This window comes from Eptatretus burgeri, chromosome 17 (assembly GCF_056783735.1).
Source record: "Eptatretus burgeri isolate ZD-2024b chromosome 17, Ebu_testis_v1, whole genome shotgun sequence".
In the NCBI taxonomy this organism is placed as follows: domain Eukaryota; kingdom Metazoa; phylum Chordata; class Myxini; order Myxiniformes; family Myxinidae; genus Eptatretus; species Eptatretus burgeri.
The window spans coordinates 46,253,269-46,273,354 of NC_140977.1; the positions used below are offsets into that span (position 1 = coordinate 46,253,269).

The 20,086-nt window shown below is 46.6% G+C and overlaps 1 protein-coding gene across 2 annotated transcripts in view; it reads left to right on the forward strand.

Moving 5' to 3' along the window:
* The window catches only part of LOC147009968 (uncharacterized), a 220,325-nt gene that overhangs the window by 55,249 nt on the left and 144,990 nt on the right, over positions 1-20,086 (forward strand). The window contains exons 5-8 of one of the 2 annotated variants that reach the window (XM_085863200.1): positions 4,842-4,898; positions 5,010-5,066; positions 5,222-5,329; positions 16,807-16,914. In XM_085863200.1, coding sequence (XP_085719326.1) covers positions 4,842-4,898; positions 5,010-5,066; positions 5,222-5,329; positions 16,807-16,914 — 330 coding nt within the window. Of the gene's footprint in view, positions 1-4,841; positions 4,899-5,009; positions 5,067-5,221; positions 5,330-16,806; positions 16,915-20,086 lie in introns of those variants that run through there. The other variant, XR_015053068.1, reaches the window with a different exon arrangement.

Below are 20,086 nucleotides of genomic sequence, written 5' to 3' on the forward strand. Positions count from 1 at the left end.
ATGATCCAGTGAATCCACGACCACTCAAGCCTGACCCAGATGACGATTGACCTCTGGCGCAAAGCCAGCAGTTACATGATTATCATGCCAAGGTAAGTGAATCTCTCCGTGACCTCAACATCCTCATTACAAACAGGTACAGACAAGATAGTAACATCCAAGATGTCATTGAAGGCCTGGATCTTAGTTTTAAGCCCGGAATCCCAGTGGCACCGACTCCTCATTCAGCACCTCGAGGGCACCCAAAAGGATATCCATGCATTATCTGTGAAATCAAGGTTAGAGATCTTCACATTCTCAAATGATGCACCACAGCTTGATCTCTCCAACATCCTCCCCAGAATCCAATCCACACAAGCGCTGAAAAGTGTGGGGGCCAGGACACACCCCTGAATAACTCCAGTAACAACTGGAAATAATTCAGAGATGGTACCATCACATCTCACAGCACCATCAGTACCAGAGTAGAGTTCAGACATCAGATCGATCAGTTTTGGTGGCACCCCACGAGAACCAAGAATCCTCCAGAGGGCATCCCGATTCACTGAATCGAACGCTTTACAGAGATCACCATAGGCTGCAAGCAGCCCCTGCCGAAACTCTCGCCTGCGTTCAGTGAGGACACGAAGAGCAAGGATATGGTCAATCGTTGACCTCCTTGGTGTAAAGCCTGACTGCTCTGGACGCTGGTGCTCAAGCAGATGGTGGCGAACCCTATCAAGAATTATCCGAGCAAAGACCTTGCCCGGCACTGAGAGCAGCGTCACCCCTCGGTAGTTGTTGCAGTCTTGGCGATCACCCTTCCCTTTCCAGTGAGGGATAACAAGGCCCCTCTTCCAGTCAGTTGGGATGATGCCTGTGTTCCAGGCAGAGCACAAAACTGCATGCAACAACACGAGTGCAGCATTTCTACCAGCCTTGAGAAGTTCAGCATGGATGCCACAGATCCCTGGAGCTTTACCCCATTTCAACCGGTTTACCGCAACCTGTGTTTCCACAAGTGAAGGTGGACCACAGTTGATTGGAGGGTCAGCAACAGTTATTGAAACACCCTTGACGTCCAACTCGACAGCTGGTGGATCAGCCTGGTACAACCGCTCAAAGTAACCGGCCGAGCGGGCCTTCACTTCAGACTGCTTTGTCAAGAGCCTACCACCCTCTGCTCTCGCTGCAGTACACCGAGGGATGGGCTTGGATGAACGCAATGCGCGAATTCCCCTGTCAGCAGGACGAGAATCACTTGACCACAGGTGATGCTCTACCCCCTCACAGACTCCTCGCACATGGGCCTCCTTGTCCACCCTTAGCGCACGTACAGTTTTACGCCTCAGCTCCCTGAACAGCTCAGCTCTGCCATTCAGCCCTGCCCTGCGACTCTGGTCAATGGGTTCCAGTGTCCCTTGAGAGACAAAATTTTTCTTTGCCCTACGATGAGTTCCAAGACATCCACCAGCAACATGAAGGACGGTGGTCTTGAAGGCACTCCACAACTCTTTGGGATCTCCCAAAGCACCCAGACCCACCAAATCTCCACTCAGCTTGTTCGTAAACTCCTCAGCAGGCTGCCCTCTCATCCTTGAGCTTGCCAACATTCAGCCGAGGCTGGGATGGTACCATTCCCCTGGATTTAAGGTGCAACTTAAGAGTTGCTGCAACGAGCCGGTGGTCAGTATTGAGGAACTGAGCACTCCGGTAGACCCTGCAGTTCTGGATCATCCTCCAGCGACGATCAACGATCACATGGTCAATCTCCTTTGCCACACCGCCAGCGTTGGAATACCAAGTCCAGCGATGAGCGTGTGGGCACTGAAACCATGAACCGGCCACCCTAAGGCCATGACTTCTTGCAAAGTCAAGGAACTTAGTGTTATTCAAGTTCACAGTTCCAGACCCATGGGGATCAACACACGTCTCACAACCATCCCTATCTGTTCCAGTCGATGCATTGAAATCCCCCAAGACTGGAAGTGTATCTCGTCTGGGGCACTGAACGACCACAGACTCGAGCGTGGCGTAGAATGCATCCTTCACGGTGAGATCACTCTCCTCAGTCAGAGCATAAACAGAGACCAGGGAAATGACACCCAAGGAGTGACGAATCATTAGTCTCATAATACGCTTGTTGACCGGTGTTACCTCAATTATCATTGGAGTCAGCTTATTGGACACAGCTACAGCAACTCCTTGGGCATGGTAACCATCAGAGCGACCAGACCAATAGTAGTTGTAACCACCCGCCATGATCTCGCCGCAATCTGGTCTCCGAACCTCAGAGAGTGCTGCAATACTGATGTCCAAACGCTTGAGCTCAGATGATAACAGAGACAGGTGATCATCCTCTCTTCAGGATAGGACATTCCAGGCACCCACCCGAAGGGACCGCCTCAGGTTAACCCAAGGAGACCTCCGTCTGGTGGACGATACCTCAGCACCACTCCGACACACTCTCCCGCAATCTGACCCAGGAATGTTAGCCCGTGGTTTCCCTCCTATCAAGGATTGAGGGCCCCTAAGGCTTTGCCCCAATCCCGTCATCCACTGAGCTGCCCTGCGAAGGGAAGCTGCACAGGAGGTACTCCCACGGAGTGGGTTTTCAGATTTCTTTGCGTTTTTGTGTTTTGCGGAATGAAGGGTTTTACGGTGGCCGGAGTGCAAATCCTGCCACCAACCTCCTAATAAGAAGTAACCCAACTGCAGGAGGACGTCCGCAGACACAGTTGGGCACGAGATACGGACGGCCGTTGGCTCACAAGGAGCTCCTCCGCCCTTTGACAGGTTTTGTTTTTAATCCTGCTGGATGTCCATATCCAAACACCCTCCTCAACAGAAAACCTGGTGGGGGAGATGGTTTAGTCGCCGACAACCCGACCATGGAACAAGTTGGTGTGTCTGTGAGAGGGTCTTGGCAAGGGATTGTGTGAGTGGTCGCTGTAATATATTCTTCACCCTAAAACCACCTTCGCCCCCCCCCCCCTTAAAAAAAATCTTCTGTAATTTCTAACACCCTGGTGATATCCCTGAGCCTGTCACACTTTTCTCATCCCCACTCCTCCCATTCTCCAAACAAAATGAAGTCTTTAACTTGACAGATTTTTTATCCCCATGCTTTTTGAAAAAAAAAACAGGGGGATATTGGAATTGGCTCCATCTGTCTGTCCGTCTGTCCACCCATCACACTATCTCCTCCTGAACGGTTCAGCATAAATTTCCCAAGCTTGGTAGTTATGATCACCCCATGGCACAAAGTTGCGAGAGCAGTATAATTTTGGTCCCCCCACCTCGGTGGTCGAACCTGCGCTTCATCTATGTGCCCGCCAGATAACCCTCCACCAGCAGGGTTTTCAGACAAAGGACCATACAATAGGTCTACAGACGATCTTAACTCTCGACCATACTTGAGCAGCACTGGACTACTACATATGGTGGACTCCATGCTTGGATGTTCTGTCAGCCATTATTGAGTACGAGCAAATACAACCCATCGTTTTGCTGACGGGAATATTAAGAGGGGGAGAAGGAGGGAGAGTGTGTGCTGTATCACGTGATTGGGTTTTCGTATATCATGACTCGCCCGCTAGGGGTGGCAGGAATGTACATCCGGACGCGCAATAAAGCGGAGTTACTGCTAACACTCTTGCTTCTCGTGTTCCACTGCACCTTGTACACCACAAAGTGGAGTGGAGGGATAGAGAAGGGAACGAAAGAGAAGGGAAGGAGAGAGGATGGAGAGAGAGAGGGGAGCAGGGGAGGAGGAAGGAAGGAGGGAGCGAGGAAGGGGTGAGGGGTGGGGACAGCGACGCCTCACCAAACGCCGCTACACAATCCGGGAAGTGGGGGGGGGAGGCGGTAGCGAGGATGATGGGGGAGGGAGGAGGAGGAGGGGGGTTTGGAAACAGGTAAGCCTGAAGGGAGGGGTTCTTGACTTGCGCTTAGTCATGGAATCTGTGGAGAAGGGAGGGGGAGGGTGTTACGTGATTGAACGAAATGGGATACTTTAAATTGATGATTTCAGAACGTTTTAGGATTTTTGGAGGTTTAGATTTCTCCGAAATCGATGATTTTAAAGAGCAATGAAGGGACGATGGTGTCGAAATATCTCCTATATTTGCGTACATAATAAATAAATGTCCATAACGAATCTGCTGCGATGGTATTATGTTTTTTTTTTTTTGTGGGAGCCATTTCATAATGTACATTACACATATTCGTCTCCTTTGTGAACTATATTGTCTTCGAAGGATTAAACGAGGTTTCAGTGCAGGATCTCATCTGTGGTGTATATGTGAGCTCGGCTTGTACATTCTCCTTCCTTCGTTTTCACCTCTTGCTCCGTAAAAGTGAAACAAGAGTGGTTGAGATATAAGATGTGTATATTTGGGGAAGTGACATGTGTATAACAACAGTACAATAGTTCACCTGAATTATTTTCACATCCACCGGTATGATAGAAATTTCCTTTATTTTTTGAAGTTGGGAAGAGATAAACACAAACCAACGAAGTTAGTTCCTCCACAACGTGTTAATGGTCATAGACCGAGACCCCCCGAGCTGCGCTCACGATGCCAACTACTCGGACTCCAAGTCGGGTTCTGATGGAGGGACCAGAGGGGGTCCGGGAGGAGCTGCTGGGATCTGCGGGTTCAGGATCCTGGACGTTCAGAACCTTCGTGATGGAGGGGACGGGACGGACCAGGAACCCGGTACGGGGTTCTCTCATGATGGACAAACCACGTTGATGAATATCTCGGAGAGTAAATAAAGGAAGAGTTTAACACGAGTTTGTTTTAAAGTAAAATCTCCGAGTGTGATCTTTGTTTAAAACGGGTTTTGTTTCTCCACAGATCCGATAGTGGTGGTGAAGGTGGAACCTGAACCTACAGGTGTTTTTCCCTCACAAGGTAACGATCTATAATAACAATGTACAAGTTGAAGATAACGATGCTGGATGATGGGAATGACCTGACGGGTTGTGGTGAGTTTGGTTTCTGACTCCATTGATGTTGTTATAGATTTAAATGAGGAGCTGAAGGTGAAACTTGAACTTGGGGAGAATTGTTCTTCACAAGGCGAGTCCAGCACGACGTTTAACCATTTATTCACAGGATTTAGATTAACTTTTCAATTTATTATTTTATAAACGATAAAACTGTATAAATTACCTCAAGATGTTCTCGGTATTTTAAACCCTCCACGGCCCCGACGTCCGTCCATTTCTCCACAGATAAAACGGGTCGAGTGAGCCCCGGAGGTTTCCATGGTAACGTTCCTCCGATGGTTGACGTCACTCGTGTGAAGGAAGAGCCGGGTGAAGATTCCCTCTCAGCAGAAGGTGAGCGATGAATGAAACTCTGAATCATTCCCAAGTGTTTTTAACCAAATTAATGTTTCATAACTCACTCCCTTTGTTTCATTTTATTTTGCCTGAAACATTGTTGAAGTAATATGGAATAGGCAAAGCCGAGAAGCGAACGTAGAATTCTTCTTGCATTCGATGCTGCAATTTCCGGTTACTTCGGCCTCGATTCGGGATCAGCGATGAAATAATGTAAATCACGATGAAAAATTATTTTTTGATGATGCGGGAGATATCTTTATTAAAATCAGTGGAGGAAATATGCACAATGCCTGGTATTTGGGTCTTTCATGTCTCCGACGATGCCTTTATCTCCCGGGACGCATCATTCCCCATGACAAAAACCGGGAGCAAAAAAAAAAAAAACCGGAAGCAAAAGGGTCATAGCCGACGACACTGATTCCAAATTGACAGGGTATTGTGTTGTTGTTGTTTCCTATTCTCTCATGTGCACGCGTTGAGTATGAAGCTCACTACGTTCGCGATAAAGTCTCGTTTTTGTGAAGCTCAGTTGATGTTTGAGCTCTTTCTATTTGTAGTTGCAGATATTTGATCAACACAATAAGTTTTATATCTTGTGTCTGGATTTTTGAATGTGAATTTCTCGTGTAGATTCTTATTAGTCCACTTCCGGTTTCACAAGAGGGGATTATCGGTGTAACATAAGCAAGACTCCAGCTTGTAAGCCATCCGGGCTGCACCGGAAGTGCCTTCTTTATTTTTCTAGTTCCGTTGAGATAACCACCAACAACAACAACAACAACACTCAAGTTGTTTCTGAATTGCAGGCACTACAAACATATATTACATCTTCTCCTTCAAGATGGACAAAAAGCAGTGAACAAGTTATTACATGAGCAAATAGTATGGAACTCAAACCAATGTTATGAGAAATAGTATCAGAGATCATAAAATAAATGGAAACATTGATCGCTTGCACAGTCCAACTCTGTCCCAAAACAAAATCAACACATCAAATACTTCAATCCACATAACCCTGCAACAAATCAAATCCAATTCAGTGCTAGGAAACATCCAAACTTAACGAGGGTAACATTTACAGTTCATCACAAGTTAAGTCTGTTGGTCGATGACTGATACGACCACTTCGAGTACGAGTGACGCATGGGGTAACTGGGCGAGCTGTAGACACTGATTGGGTGACTGCTTTGTCTGGCTCACCCAGATCAACAGTCGGTGCATTGTCACCAGCTAGAGGCTTCATGTTTGACGAACAGCTTGAGCCATCATGGGCCTCACTGGTAGCGTTAGCAGTATCAACGAGAGACCGATCAAGAGTAGCACCATTGGCTACACCCGTGCTCTTACGTAAATGTCGATGGTTACGGCGATAAGTGTCACCCGTTTCTCGGGACTGAACAATGTACGAACGTGGCTCAGAATGCTGCTTCACAATCACAGCTGGTATCCACCTTTTGGAACCCATAGGAGGCTCCATTCTAACTTCATCATTCTGATGTAATGGTGGAAGACCTTTGAGTGATGATCATGGTAGAACTTCTGTTTTGCTTTTTCCAGGTCAAAGTGCCTTTTCACAGCATCACGGTCATAAGCTATAGGCACCAGAAGACCTCGGGCAATGGGAAAGGTATTCCTCGGATGTTTTCCCATCAGTAGTTGAACCGGTGATAGATGAATGCCTTCCAGTGGTGTTGTGTGATAATCCAGCAAGGCCAGGTGCTTGTCTGTAGATTTTCACCAGTCGTTTTACCGTTTGTACAGCCCTCTCTACCTTTCTATCCGAACATGGATATCTGGGACTAGACGTTCTAAGAATGATTCCATGATCTTTGCAAAATTTCTTCACAAGTTGTGAGTTGTATATAGTCCCATTATCGCTTCGTGTCTCTGGTAGACCATGTCAACTAAACTGTGATTTTAGCTGCTCAAGAGTTGTACTGCAGCATAAATCCTTCACTTCATCCACCTCAATGAATTTGGAGTAATAGTCAACTGTTATCAGGTATGTCTTCGCATCAAACTGGAACAGGTCTGTCCCAATTTCACTCCAAGTTAGATTCGGTGTAGGAGTTTGTTTCAGGGGCTCAGCAAGCAGGCGATTTTGATAATCTACACACTTGGAACAGTTCTCATCAGTTTGCTCTATGTCTGCATTCATGGAGGGCCAGTACAGAACCCCCCTAAGCTCGTTGCTTACATTTGACTATTCCAATATCTGATTCGGGAATCAGGCTCAGAATGCAGAGTCTCAGAGTAGGTGCTACGACAATTCGCATGCCTTTGTCTATGATGCCATCCGAAAGTTCACTCCGGGAATCCCGGTGTGGTCGAAGACAGAATGATACATCTCGCCTGGCCTCTGGCCATCCGTCAATAATCATGGACTGTAAATGACCGATTTCTGACTGAGTAGCTTTTTTGAAGATCTGCATACCTCTCGTCGGAGATGAATAGAAAGTCCAGCATTGAAATATGCTCCAAGTTGTCCAGTTCCAAATGCGTATATGGCAGGTCAGCTCTAGAAAGGGTGTCTGGAAGTTGCATATCCTCCCCTCTTCTATACTGAATGTTGAGGTCATACCATTGCAATCGTAGTAGCATGCTCTGCAGTCTCATCGGAGCAGATAGCAATGGCTTCTTGGCGATCATTTCCAGAGGCTTATGGTCATTGTAGACGGTGACTGTTTTCCCAAATATATAACAATGAAACTTCTTGCAGGCATGAACTATGGATAGCATCTCCTTCTCTATTTGTGCATACCGTGTCTTCGTCTCCGTAAGGGTCCTGGAACTGTATGCGACGGTTCGGTTGTCCTGTAAGAGAACTGCACCAAGTCCATTTCGGCTAGCATCACAGTGAATCTCGACTGGTTTGTTAACATCAAAGTACGCAAGAACAGGCAGAGAACAGCAAAGTTCCTTCAGTCTTTCAAATACTTTGGCTTGAGCTGGTTGCCATTGATATTCAACGTCTGATTTAAGCAGCTGTCGGAGTGTAGCTATCTTATCACTCAACCGAGGGATGAACTTTGACAGACACGTGATAAATGCATCAACAGATAGTATGTGTCCTATGTATTGTACCTGTGATTGGTGGGTTTTGTACTTCTGCAGATTCAACTTCAGATTGTAATTTGTTGCTCTCCCAATAACCTTTTTCAGAATTCGATCATGCAACTCCACGTTTGGACCAGTTACAAGAATGTCATCCATAATCGCGAATGCTCCATCTATGCCTTCAATCATCTGGTCCATAATCCTCTGAAAAATGTCAGGTGCACATTTCAATCCAAAAGGAAGCTGAAGCCACCTGTACCGACTGAATGGTGTGTTGAAACACATCAGATAGGACGATTCCTCATCCAGTTTGATCGTCAAAACATATATTACAATAGGTTTGCCGTTACATGTAGTGTTGCTACAACCAGGAGGCAAAGCCAAGGGTTTATGTTGGAGTTTTGTACCAGACAATGCGTGCTCGCTACGGCATGGTAGTTGGGCCTGTATCGTTTGTACGCTATGAGATTTGAATACATCCAAGTGCTTTCCGAAAGAGTCACCTATTCTTTCTACACATACAGGCGTGTGAAATATGGTTTCACAAATTGAAAACCTTGTCACCATTTAATGCCGAGTGATTCTGATTCCTTACTTTTAAATCGTCACGCCGCTCACCTGTCTACCACGATGGCTTGTCGCCATTATTTTTTATTCGAAGCAGCATCATGTCCATGGCATTTAATTTGCCACTTGTGGCCTCTAGCAGTGCAACACTTTGACACGAGCGGTAGCGACCACAGCAGCTACGGGTACGTCCTGTAGTCTGGGGCATGCCAGCAGCAGCGCACCTCAGCATCCAGCCTCCCTGTTCTCTTTACTTGCACGCATCTGGGTTTCCTGGCACTTGGAAGAAGTGGAAGGAGAGCGTGGAGTTGTACTTTGATCTCGCCATGGCAGGATTACCAGAGGAGAAGAAAGTGAAGAAGATTCTACACCTTATTAGGAAAGCGTGGTGTTGGCTTAGCGGTTAGGGTAGTGGCTTGGGATCCTCGGGTCCTGAGTGTGAGCCCTGTTGGCTGCTGAATTAACACCAGGGGATTGACTCAGCCTGTCAACCTTCCGATGTCGGCAAAATTAGTACCAGTGTACTGGTAATAGGGGCACTGCATCAGCACCATAGCCGGTACCCTAACCAATGATGCATCCAGCAGCCAAAAGGCTGTACACAAAGGGAACCTTATTAGGACTGAAGGTAGGGAAATATACATCACCGTGTCCCTGGAATACAGTGACAGGCCCAGTGTCGAACAAGTAATGGAGGTATTCGAACAGCAATGTAATCCTCATCCCAATGAGACTGTCCATCATTATAAGTTCTTCACAAGAGATCATCACAGAAGCAAGAATATCGACCCGCATGTGACTGGGTTGCGTGTATGAGCTGCCACGTAACTTTGGGACCATCCTTGATTCCTTGATGAGGTATTGGATAATTTGTGGCATTACAGATGGGGCACAGTGAGAACGGTTGCTCAGGGAAGCTGACTTGGACCTTCCAAAATGCCTTCAGCTATGTAGAACTATTAAACTCTCAAAACAGTGGGTACAAGAGTATGAGCCTCCAATGGAGTCATCCATTCATGCCATACAGCACGAGGCATACGGATCACAGAAAGCACATCAAATACAGCAGCAACCACAATGAGCTAACAGTAAACAATTGCAGTAATGCCAGGAGTCATGCAGTTATTGTGGACAGAACCACTCCAGGGGAGAGCACAATTGCCTGGCATATGGACAGCGGTGCCCCAAGTGCTTGTTACTAAATTTTGGCTCGGTTTGCACGCAAACCCGGAATGTGTTTTTTTTTAATTTTTTTTGTTTGTTGTTGTTTGTTGAGGCTCATATGAGCTAACACACAGAACGCACAACAGGGGGGGGGGCAGGAGAAAAGAGGGGCAGGAGAGGGAGAAGTGTAAAGTGTAAAGTCTTGTTTTTTTGGACTTTTTTAAAGAGGGTTTGTCAACTCTAAAGAATCAAATAGCAGGTTGGATGTACAGGATAGGTAACCTGAGGAGGATGTCCTGGCTGTCTCATTGCTTCCAGAAACCTTGCTTCCTATGGAGCATGTCAACAAAGTGCAGACAGCATATCCTAACCAGATCTATGCGAACATGAACATGCATGGGAAGATCATCAGGTTCCAAGTGGACAGTGGAGCAACATGTAATGTTCTGCCAATGAAATACCTCATTGGGCTGGATTATCAAATCAAGCCAACAGATCAGACACTAGTGTTCTTCAAAAAGATTAAAGCTAAACCAAAAGGTAGCTGTCAGATCCAATTCATAAATCCCAAGTTTGGCAAGTGCTATCATATTCAGTTTGTTATCCTGTAGCAGGACTGCACACTGATAACGGGGAGCCACACAGCCCAGCAACTACAGCTAATTGAAGTTCTGCCACCTAGTTAGAACACCAACAACAAATCATCCCAGCAAATCGCTGACACTTGATGTGATGGAATGCTATGGTGATATCTTCACTAGCACTAGACTGCTGGAAGAGGAGTACATCTGCCACGCAGTGTTCCAGTAGCACTGCGTTCCAAGCTCAAGGAGGAACTCAGCCATTTGTCAGTGCTGGGCGTCATCACACTGGTGACAATGCCAACCCTGTGGGTCAACACTGTGGTAACTGTGACAAAGCCATCTCCAGGTAAGTTGAGGATATGCATTGATCCAAAACACCTCAACACTGCTATCATGCGGAGTCCTTACCCGATGGCGGTCATTGAAGATATTCTGCCGGATTTGCTGAAGACACGTATCTTCAGCACATTCAACGCAAAAATGGGTTCTGGTATGTGCAGTTAGACAAACCAATTTCCTATCTGACAATATTCAATGCACCATTCGGTCACTACCGTTGGTTGAGGATGCCATTTGGAGTTGAGTCTGCATCAGAAGTATTCCAAAGGTGTGTTGATCGGGCTGGGAGGGCCTACCCAGCTGTAAGAAGTTTCATAATTGTACTCTGTTGTACGGGGAAGGAAGAACGTAAGAGGAAGCATTAGCCAACCATGATAGGAAGCTGATCCTGTTTTTTTAGCGGTGCATACTGAAAGAATTGCATTTAAACTCTGAGAAAGTGAAACAGCATCAGTCACAAGTCTCCTATCTGGGGCATTTACTTATTAAGGAGGGATTGAAGCCTGACCCTCAGAAAGTGCAAGCTGTAGTGGAGATACCTACGCCAACAGACGTCCCAGCAGTACTTCCTTCATTGGATTTGTTATGTACCTCAGCAAGTTTCTGACAAAGCTCAGCGACCTCTGCCCTCTTCTCAGACAACTGGCAGAGATATATTATCTGGCACTGGACAGAAGTCTATGAAAATGCAGTCTGAGATCAAGCGACCTGTCCCCACATAGCCCGTACGACGTTACTATTGCCCACAGACTGAACTTGCCCTTCAAACAGATGCATCTGACATCGGGCTTGGTGCTGCGCTACTCCAACATGGTCAGCCAGTCGCGTTTGCCAGTAGTACCATGTCTGATGCAGAAACTATATATGCGCAAATTGAGAAATAACTTTTGGCCGTACAGTTCGGGCTCGAAGTTCCACAAGTATACCTCTGGCCAGAAGGTGAGAGTGCACACAGATCATAGACAGTTAGAAATTATTGCCCAGAAGGATTTAGCTCAAGCTCCAAAATGCTTGCAGAGGATGCGACTGCAAATGCAGCGATACGAGGTGGATATTCAATACAGGCCAGCCAGAGAAATGTACTTGGCTGACACCTTGAGCAGGAGTTATTTGCCAATTAAGCCATCTGGACATTAGCAAGAGGATGTCCACATGCTGAACTATCTTTCTTGCTCCTGTAGCACCAGTCGGGATAGAGTAGCACATACAAGCAACGATGGAACATTTGAGCTGCTGTAGCAAACAATTTGAGATGGATGGCCAGTAACAATCTGCTCTGTGTGGGAGGAAATTCGACTATACCATCGCATTCACAATGAGCTTGCAGCACAGCATGGACTTGTATATCTTGGTGAATGCCTCATCGTGCCATGGTCTCTTCACTTTGATCTCATGAAGCACCTTCATTCAGCTCACCTGGGCATGGAAAGCACCTTAGGTGGACTCTTGAATGCATTTACTGGCCCGACATGTATGCCAATGTTTGGGACTTCAAACAGAAATGTGACACTTGTCGCGCAACAACTACCAAACAAACCAAGGAGACTAAAGTCTCATGACATCTCACAACGCCCATGGGAGAAACTGGCAGCAGACATATTTTACCTTCAGGACATTTGATACCTCATGCTGGTTGACTACTGATCAGGGTTCATTGAACTTGATAAGCTGGAGGACGTGTGGTCATCCACCATAATATGCAAGATCAAGGCTTACTTCGTGCACACCATGGCAGACTGGACACTGTCATTTGTGACAAGGGCTCCCAGTTGGTGGCTGTGGAAATGTGTAATTTTTGCAATGGACTGGGGGTTTCACTTCAGGACCTCATCACCATAGTACCCACAATGCAATGGCTGGGCTGAAAGTGCCATCAAGGTCACCAAGCAGCTACTGAGATGTGCCACTCAATCCAAATTGGATGGTTACCTTGCGTTGCTTGACTACAGGAACATCCCATCTCCGGACATGAGTTGCAGTTCGGCCCAACACCTCATGGGTCGCTGGACACGAATGTTGCTTCCAACCTCCAATGTGCTGCCGAGGCCATCTTTGCCTCAGCATGGACCAGAGAAGATAGCAGCCAGTCAGAGTTGCCAAGAAATCTGAAAACCCACTCTGTGGGAGTACCTCCTGTGCATCTGCCCTTCGCAGGGCAGCTCACCAGATGACGGGATTGGGGCAAAGCCTTCAGGACCCCCACTCGTTGATGATAGGAGGAAAACCACAGGGTAACATTCCCGGGTCAGATTGCGGGAGAGTGTGTCGGGGTGGTGCTGAGGTGTCGTCCACCAGACGGCGGTCTCCTTGGGTTAACCTGAGGCGGTCCCTTCGGGTGGGTGCCTGGAATGCCCTATCCCTAAGAGAGGATGATCACCTGTCTCTGTTATCATCTGAGCTCAAGCGTTTGGACATCAGGATTGCAGCTCTCTCTGAGGTTCGGAGACCGGATTGCGGCGAGATAATCGTGGGTGGTTACACCTACTATTGGTCTGGTCGCTCTGATGGTTACCATACCCAAGGAGTTGCTGTAGCTGTGTCCAATAAGCTGACCCCAATGATAATTGAGGTAACACCGGTCAACGAGCGTATTATGAGACTAAGGATTCGTCACTCCTTGAGTGTCATTTCTCTGGTCTCTGTGTATGCTCTGACTGAGGTGAGTGATCTCACCGTGAAGGATGCATTCTATGCCACTCTTGAGTCTGTGGTTGATCAGTGCCCCAGGCAAGATACACTTCTAGTCTTGGGGGATTTCATTGCATCGACTGGGACTGATAGGGATGGTTATGAGATGTGTGTTGGTCCCCATGAGTCTGGAACTGTGAACCAGAATTGCACTAAGTTCCTTGACTTTGCAAGAAGTCATGGACTTAGGGTGGCCGGTTCATGGTTTCAGCGCCCACAAGCTCATCACTGGACTTGGTATTCCAACGCTGGCGGTGTGGCAAAGGAGATTGACCATGTCTTCATTGATGGTTGCTGGAGGATGATCCAGAACTGCAGGGTCTACCGATGTGCTCAGTTCCTCAATATTGACCACCGGCTTGTTGTTGCAGCATAAATCCAGGAGAATGGTACCATCCCAGCCTAGGCTGGATGTTTGCAAGCTCAAGGATGAGAGGGTAGCTGAGCTGAGAAGTTTGCGAACAGGCTTTGTGAGGATTTGAGGGGTCTGGGTGCTTTGGGGAATCCTGAAGAGTTGTGGAGTGCCTTCAGGCACAACATTCTTGATGTTGCCGGTGGATGTCTTGGAACTCACCATCGGGCGAAGAAGACACCTGTGGTCAAGTGATTTTTCGTCTTGCTTATAGGTGAACTCTCGCATTGCGTTCCTCTCAGCCCGTCTCTCGTTGTATTACAGTTAGAGCAGAGGATGGGGGTTTTTGACAGAGGAGTCCAAAGTGAAGGCATGCATGTAGTTAAAACGTGGAATGGGCCTGTTGCACTGATGGCCTCGTGGCTCGATATGAACCTCGCAATGCAGTATAAACTTTACAACAAGATATAAGCTTTGGAGGTATGAACCTCTCAACGCAGTATATTCTCCACAACACGACGTAAAGGCCCGGTCACAACTTGACGTTTTAGCCAGCGATGGCAACGTGTTAAAATTTATGTAAAACGCTGGCTTACGTTGAACTTTTGATGTTTTTTTTTAAAGATTCGGACGTATTCATAGCGACTTGGTCTTATGTATAACGCATTGGTAACAACACAGAACGTTTCGTTGTGTTATAGATAACTTATACCAACGAATGCTGAACCTGTTGTTGGCCGACACAACCGATGCCCACCGATAGTCTAACTTAGGCATAGCGCGTTGCACGCATCGCCGACGATGTCGTGACGTAGCCTATTAAAAGGCTGACGCACAACGATTCAAATCATAACTGCCGTAGAAATGGAAGGGTCAACATCGCGGTCACACCTTGGCGATCTTGCCAGCATATGCCGACGTAACAAAAAGTGTGTCTAAAACGTTGGGGCACGTCGAATACGGTATGGGTAAGTTTGGTATGCGCGAGTAGAACGCTAAAGTACGCTATCATACGTTGTAGTAAGTAGAGTACGTCAAGAAATTTTAAACATGTTCAAAATTTTACGACGTACTCGGCGTATGACACACGTTCCGCATGCGATGGGGATAAGTTTTACACACGATATGCGGACGCTTACACACGTCCACAAAGGCTACTTATAAGCTACTCATAAGTCGAAACACGTCGCGGTAATGTCTTTTTTATGCTAAACTTATTTCTAACTTGTGTTTGACGTGCTTTGAACCAATTCTTTACGTAGTCCCAACACACATCGACGTATGTAGACGTATTCCAATGACGTCTTCCGGTCGACAAAAAAAAAATAAATGAACGTGTTTCTAGGTTACAACTGCCATATAAAGACGTGTTCCCAGCAGTTTTGGGAATTGGTATATAAAAATGCTGCTCATAAAAGGGAACCCAACAGTGTTTTCGAGTTCCTTTTTGAGTCGATGTCCATGTCAGCAGTATCAGTATCAGTATCAGTATCAGTATCAGTATCAGTTTGTTCATGTTGGCAGTAGTAGGTGAGTGTGAGGGGGAGGGTGTGGGTTATGATGGATCGTCCTTGCGTCCGCGTGTCCACGGGTAGGTTCATAGGCTGCCACTCAACGATTTAAATGGCTGCATCTCCACTATTGAAAGTAGACGCTTGCGCTCAACAATTGGATTTTTTTTACACTCAACGACTTTTAAACGGTACCACTCAGCCATTTTCATTGTTTACAATGAACGATTTAAATTGCTGTCACTCGCCTTTGTTTTTTGACGCTGAGGTTTTGAAATTTGAAGCGTTTCTTCTGAACGTGTTAAAACGCTCAAACTCGACTATGTTAAATAGACGCTGCCGATGGACAATTGGAATCATAGCCAAGCTCGACATCGAAGTGTGAACATCCTCATCATGCCGAAGAAAACTTTGAAGAATGCTGCAAATAAGTGGCCTGGCCGTGGCCGTGGACGCTGACGCAAGGACGATCCATTATACCGACGTCTTTCAGCCTATGAGTAACTTAAAAGTAACGTCTGTCGATGTGTGGCAACGATCGCGTAACGTGCCAACAACACGTTAATCATAGGTTAGAAATAAGTTCCGGGTACGCTAAACATTACCTCAGCGTGTCTCAACTTATGATTAACTTACACGTAGCATGTGTTGACGTCTGTCAACGATCGCAGACCGTGCATACAACTTGTGGCCAGCGTAGAGGAAAGTGTGAGTCATACGCCGGCATACGTCGTGAAATTTCAAGCATGAAAAAATTTGAGGACAACCGAAAAGTACAACGTTTAAAGCCAGCGTACAACGACGTATGGCATTGTTTTTCAGCGTGCTCTCAATGTTATCAAAACTTACCCATAACGTATTCAACGTGTGCCAGCGTTTTAGAAAAAAAAATTCAAAAATTGGCATACGTTGGCTAAAACGTCAAGGTGTGACCGGGCCTTAAGCTTCGCAGAGTGATGGAAGCTTGCAGCAGCTGTTAGCTTCACAGAGAGCCCAACCCTCACAGAGGGCCGCAGCTTTTGGCTTCCCAGAATGCATCTGCATCCGTTCTGAGCTGCGCCCAGAACTTTCGCTTCAAGCTCCACCCAGAACATCCGTTCAGAAGATCAATGGTATTGTAAATCTTTACGAACCGCCAAATGTCATGACTGACATTACATTGGTATTTTAAACCCTCCATGGCCCTGACGTCCGTCCATTTCTCCACAGATGAAACGGGTCGAGTGAAACCCAGAGGTTTCCATGGTAACGTTCTTCCGATGTTGAATGTCACTCGTGTGAAGGAAGAGCCGTGTGAAGATTCCTTCTCAGCAGAAGGTGAGCGATGAATGAAACGCTGAATAATTCCCAAATGTTTTTAACCAAATGAATGTTTTACAACTCACTTCCTTTGTTTCATTTCATTTTACCCTTAACATTGTAGAAGTGTAAAGCCTCATTTTTGTGAAACCCAGTTGATGTTCAAGCTCTTTCTATTTGTAGTTACAGATATTTGATGAACAAAAGAAGTTTTATTTCTTGTCCCTGGATTTTTGAATCTGAATTTCAACTGTGGTTTCTTATTAGTCCTCTGCCGGTTTCACTGGAGGGGACTAGGTTTGCTGTCCGTCCCTCCCACCTGTGTTTTTTCCTATTTTTCCCCATACTCTTTAACATAATCAACTGAAACTTGGTGAATGGCTTTATTATGATAAGTTGCAGAACAAGTTCAAGTTTCGAGGCGTTTTGTCAATTTTTCAGAGTTCTGCTCTTTTTATACTTAGAAAATATCACATATTAACATGGGTCAGTGGTCAGTTGCCCTAACTCCACCCCCTGCTTTACACCCATTGGCTGGACAACTGGCTTGCCTCCACTCCATTAAAATTGTGCGTCACCATTCCATGAAGCAGCACAGATTGGCAGGCCTCAGTCCTTAAGCCTGGGTGTTAGCCCATGGCCCAGGGCAATTGGAATGATCCCAGGTGTATAATAACCATGATGTATTATACATGCACAGAAGCCATACGCATGTTTTTGCTTCATCTGTTGTTTTTAGCTCGCCTGTTCGAAGAACAGAGAGCTATAGCGATACCCCCGGCGTGAGCGTGAGCGTCAGCGTCAGCGTGAGCGTGAAAATGTTAAAGTTTTTGTTGCAAGTTATTTTTTCCTTTCTCATGTTTTTATCTACCACACTATTTTATATGCCCGATATATATATATATATATATATATATATATATATATATATATATATATATATATATATATATATATATATATATATAATATAATATATATCTTCTTCTTTCGGCTGCTTCCGTTAAGGGTCGCCACAGCGGATCATCCATATGGATCCGCATAGTGACTTGGCACATGTTTTACACCAGATGCCCTTCCTGACGCAACCCTGGTCGCCTCTTACGACACAGGGATCTATATATATATATCTATATATATATATATATATATATATATATATATATATATATACAGTCAACCCCCGCTTCATCGCGGTTCACCTATCGCGCCCCCGGTTCATCGCGGGTTTTCCCTTGGAACGTAACTAATTTTTTTCTGCGGATTCCCCCGGTACATCGCGGTAATAATATATAAAATATAAATTATTTAAGCAATAAATTAAAATGCGTGGTGCTCGACCAGTCACACAACACACGAGACAAAGTTTCGCTTGTGAACTTCGAATATTTTCTACGTTTTTTTCTCCAAGCCCCACAATGCCACCCAAACGCCCTGCACCTTCTAAGGCTTCTGGCAAGGAACCGAAGCACCAGAGGAAGGTCATGGGACGCTCCAGAATGTCCGCACTCTAACTCCCAAAGTTTTCAACTTTCACATTTCATATTTGGTACATCGGTACAGACTGTGGAGACTGTGTGTCGCGACATACGTTCATCATGTAAAGTGGTTGCCATGGCAACCAGGATGCTGTTTTCCATGTTGTAGCACAATTATGTATATACCTTCTTGTTCGGGCATATATTGTGCTCACTTGCGCTCTTGTTACTGATTACAATATACAGATACATATTGTTGTGGTTGACGAAATTCGCAAACCACCATTCAGGTCCCTTAGGTGAGATATCTCTGTAAGTATATGTGTAGTTAGGCCCAAACCCGTTGTTTCGAGGGAATAAATGTCATTCATTCGGGCTGCGACCCTTCTTGATAGCCGTTTTTCTTTTACTATCTTTATTTTGGACCAGCCGCCATTACTACCATTACTACCACCACCAACAACGTCTCAACAGCCATCACACAACAACCACCAGCCGCAACGCCGCTTCACAACCACAGCCACGACCCTTGCCGTCACATCTCGCTCTCGCAACCATCGCATCACCGCCATTCCCGCGCCACTTGTGGACACCGATCCTGGACTCGTGCAGGGCGCGCGCCGAGCGGCGGGTGCAAAAACACCAGCCTTTCCGAAGAAATCGGATCAAAAACGATTCACACCCACTTCTGTTCCGTTCTATCAGCGAGCATGGGGCGATTTGGCCCCGCCTCCAGGTGCGTCGGAGTATAATCGCTATATGCAGATTCGCGGATCAAAAAGCATTCACGCCCACTTTTCCTCTGTCCAATGGGGAGCCAGCCAGAGGTAAAGGGTCGAAGGTGAAGGAGCGAAGCCACAGGGGCTATAAAGGGCCGCGTTCGCTCGCCAAAGGAGTAGTTGAGTTGGGAAGAGTCGAAGTAGTTGAGTTGGGAAGAGTCGAAGTAGTTGAGTTGGGAAGAGTCGGAGTAGTTGAGTCAGTCAAGGAGAGTTGAGAAGAGAAGAGTCGGAGAAAGCAGTTGGACGGAGCTGAGAAGAGTGGAGAGTGGGAGAGTTGGAGAGGTGGCGGCGGCGAAGGCAGTCGAGAGGGCGCTCGTGTCAGAGTCGGGGAGCTGCGGAGAGGGGAGGCCGGTAACGCGACCGAGGTCGCGGTGGAGACGCTCGTCGCGGGACCCGAGCCAGCGAGATATCCTCATTCCCCCGAGCATCAACAACCCCCTCCTGTTTCCCCCCGCGCTGAGATAGTGTGAGAAGGGGGCCCTGTTCCCACCCCATTCCAGACACTGTCCGCAAGGCCCGCGGAGTCGGGGCGCCACCGCCATTTTGCGGCTCATCACCAGACGGGTAGGCTCGACGTGGTCTCGGCCCCAGGCCCGTCTGCCCCCTCATAGTGGAGGGTGGTCCCTTTTTCTTTTGCTTTGAGTATGTGTTGTCGGCGCTGTCTGTGAAGTAAAACTGTATAAGTGTTGCCGTGTGCTCGGTAGTCGGTAGTAGATCTGCAGTGTGTTTTTCTTCTTTTACATTTGCTTTTTGTGCATTATTGTGGTGTTTCTTCTTTTGTTACATTTGCTTTTGGTGTATAATTGTATATGTGTGCTTTCCGTGTGCCGCGGAATAAATGTGCTTTATGTTGAACTGTTTTCCCGTTTCGCTTCGTCTTTTCTCTAATTGAATCTCCATCTTACTTCACGTAAAGGGTTGGTCGTGGGCTAA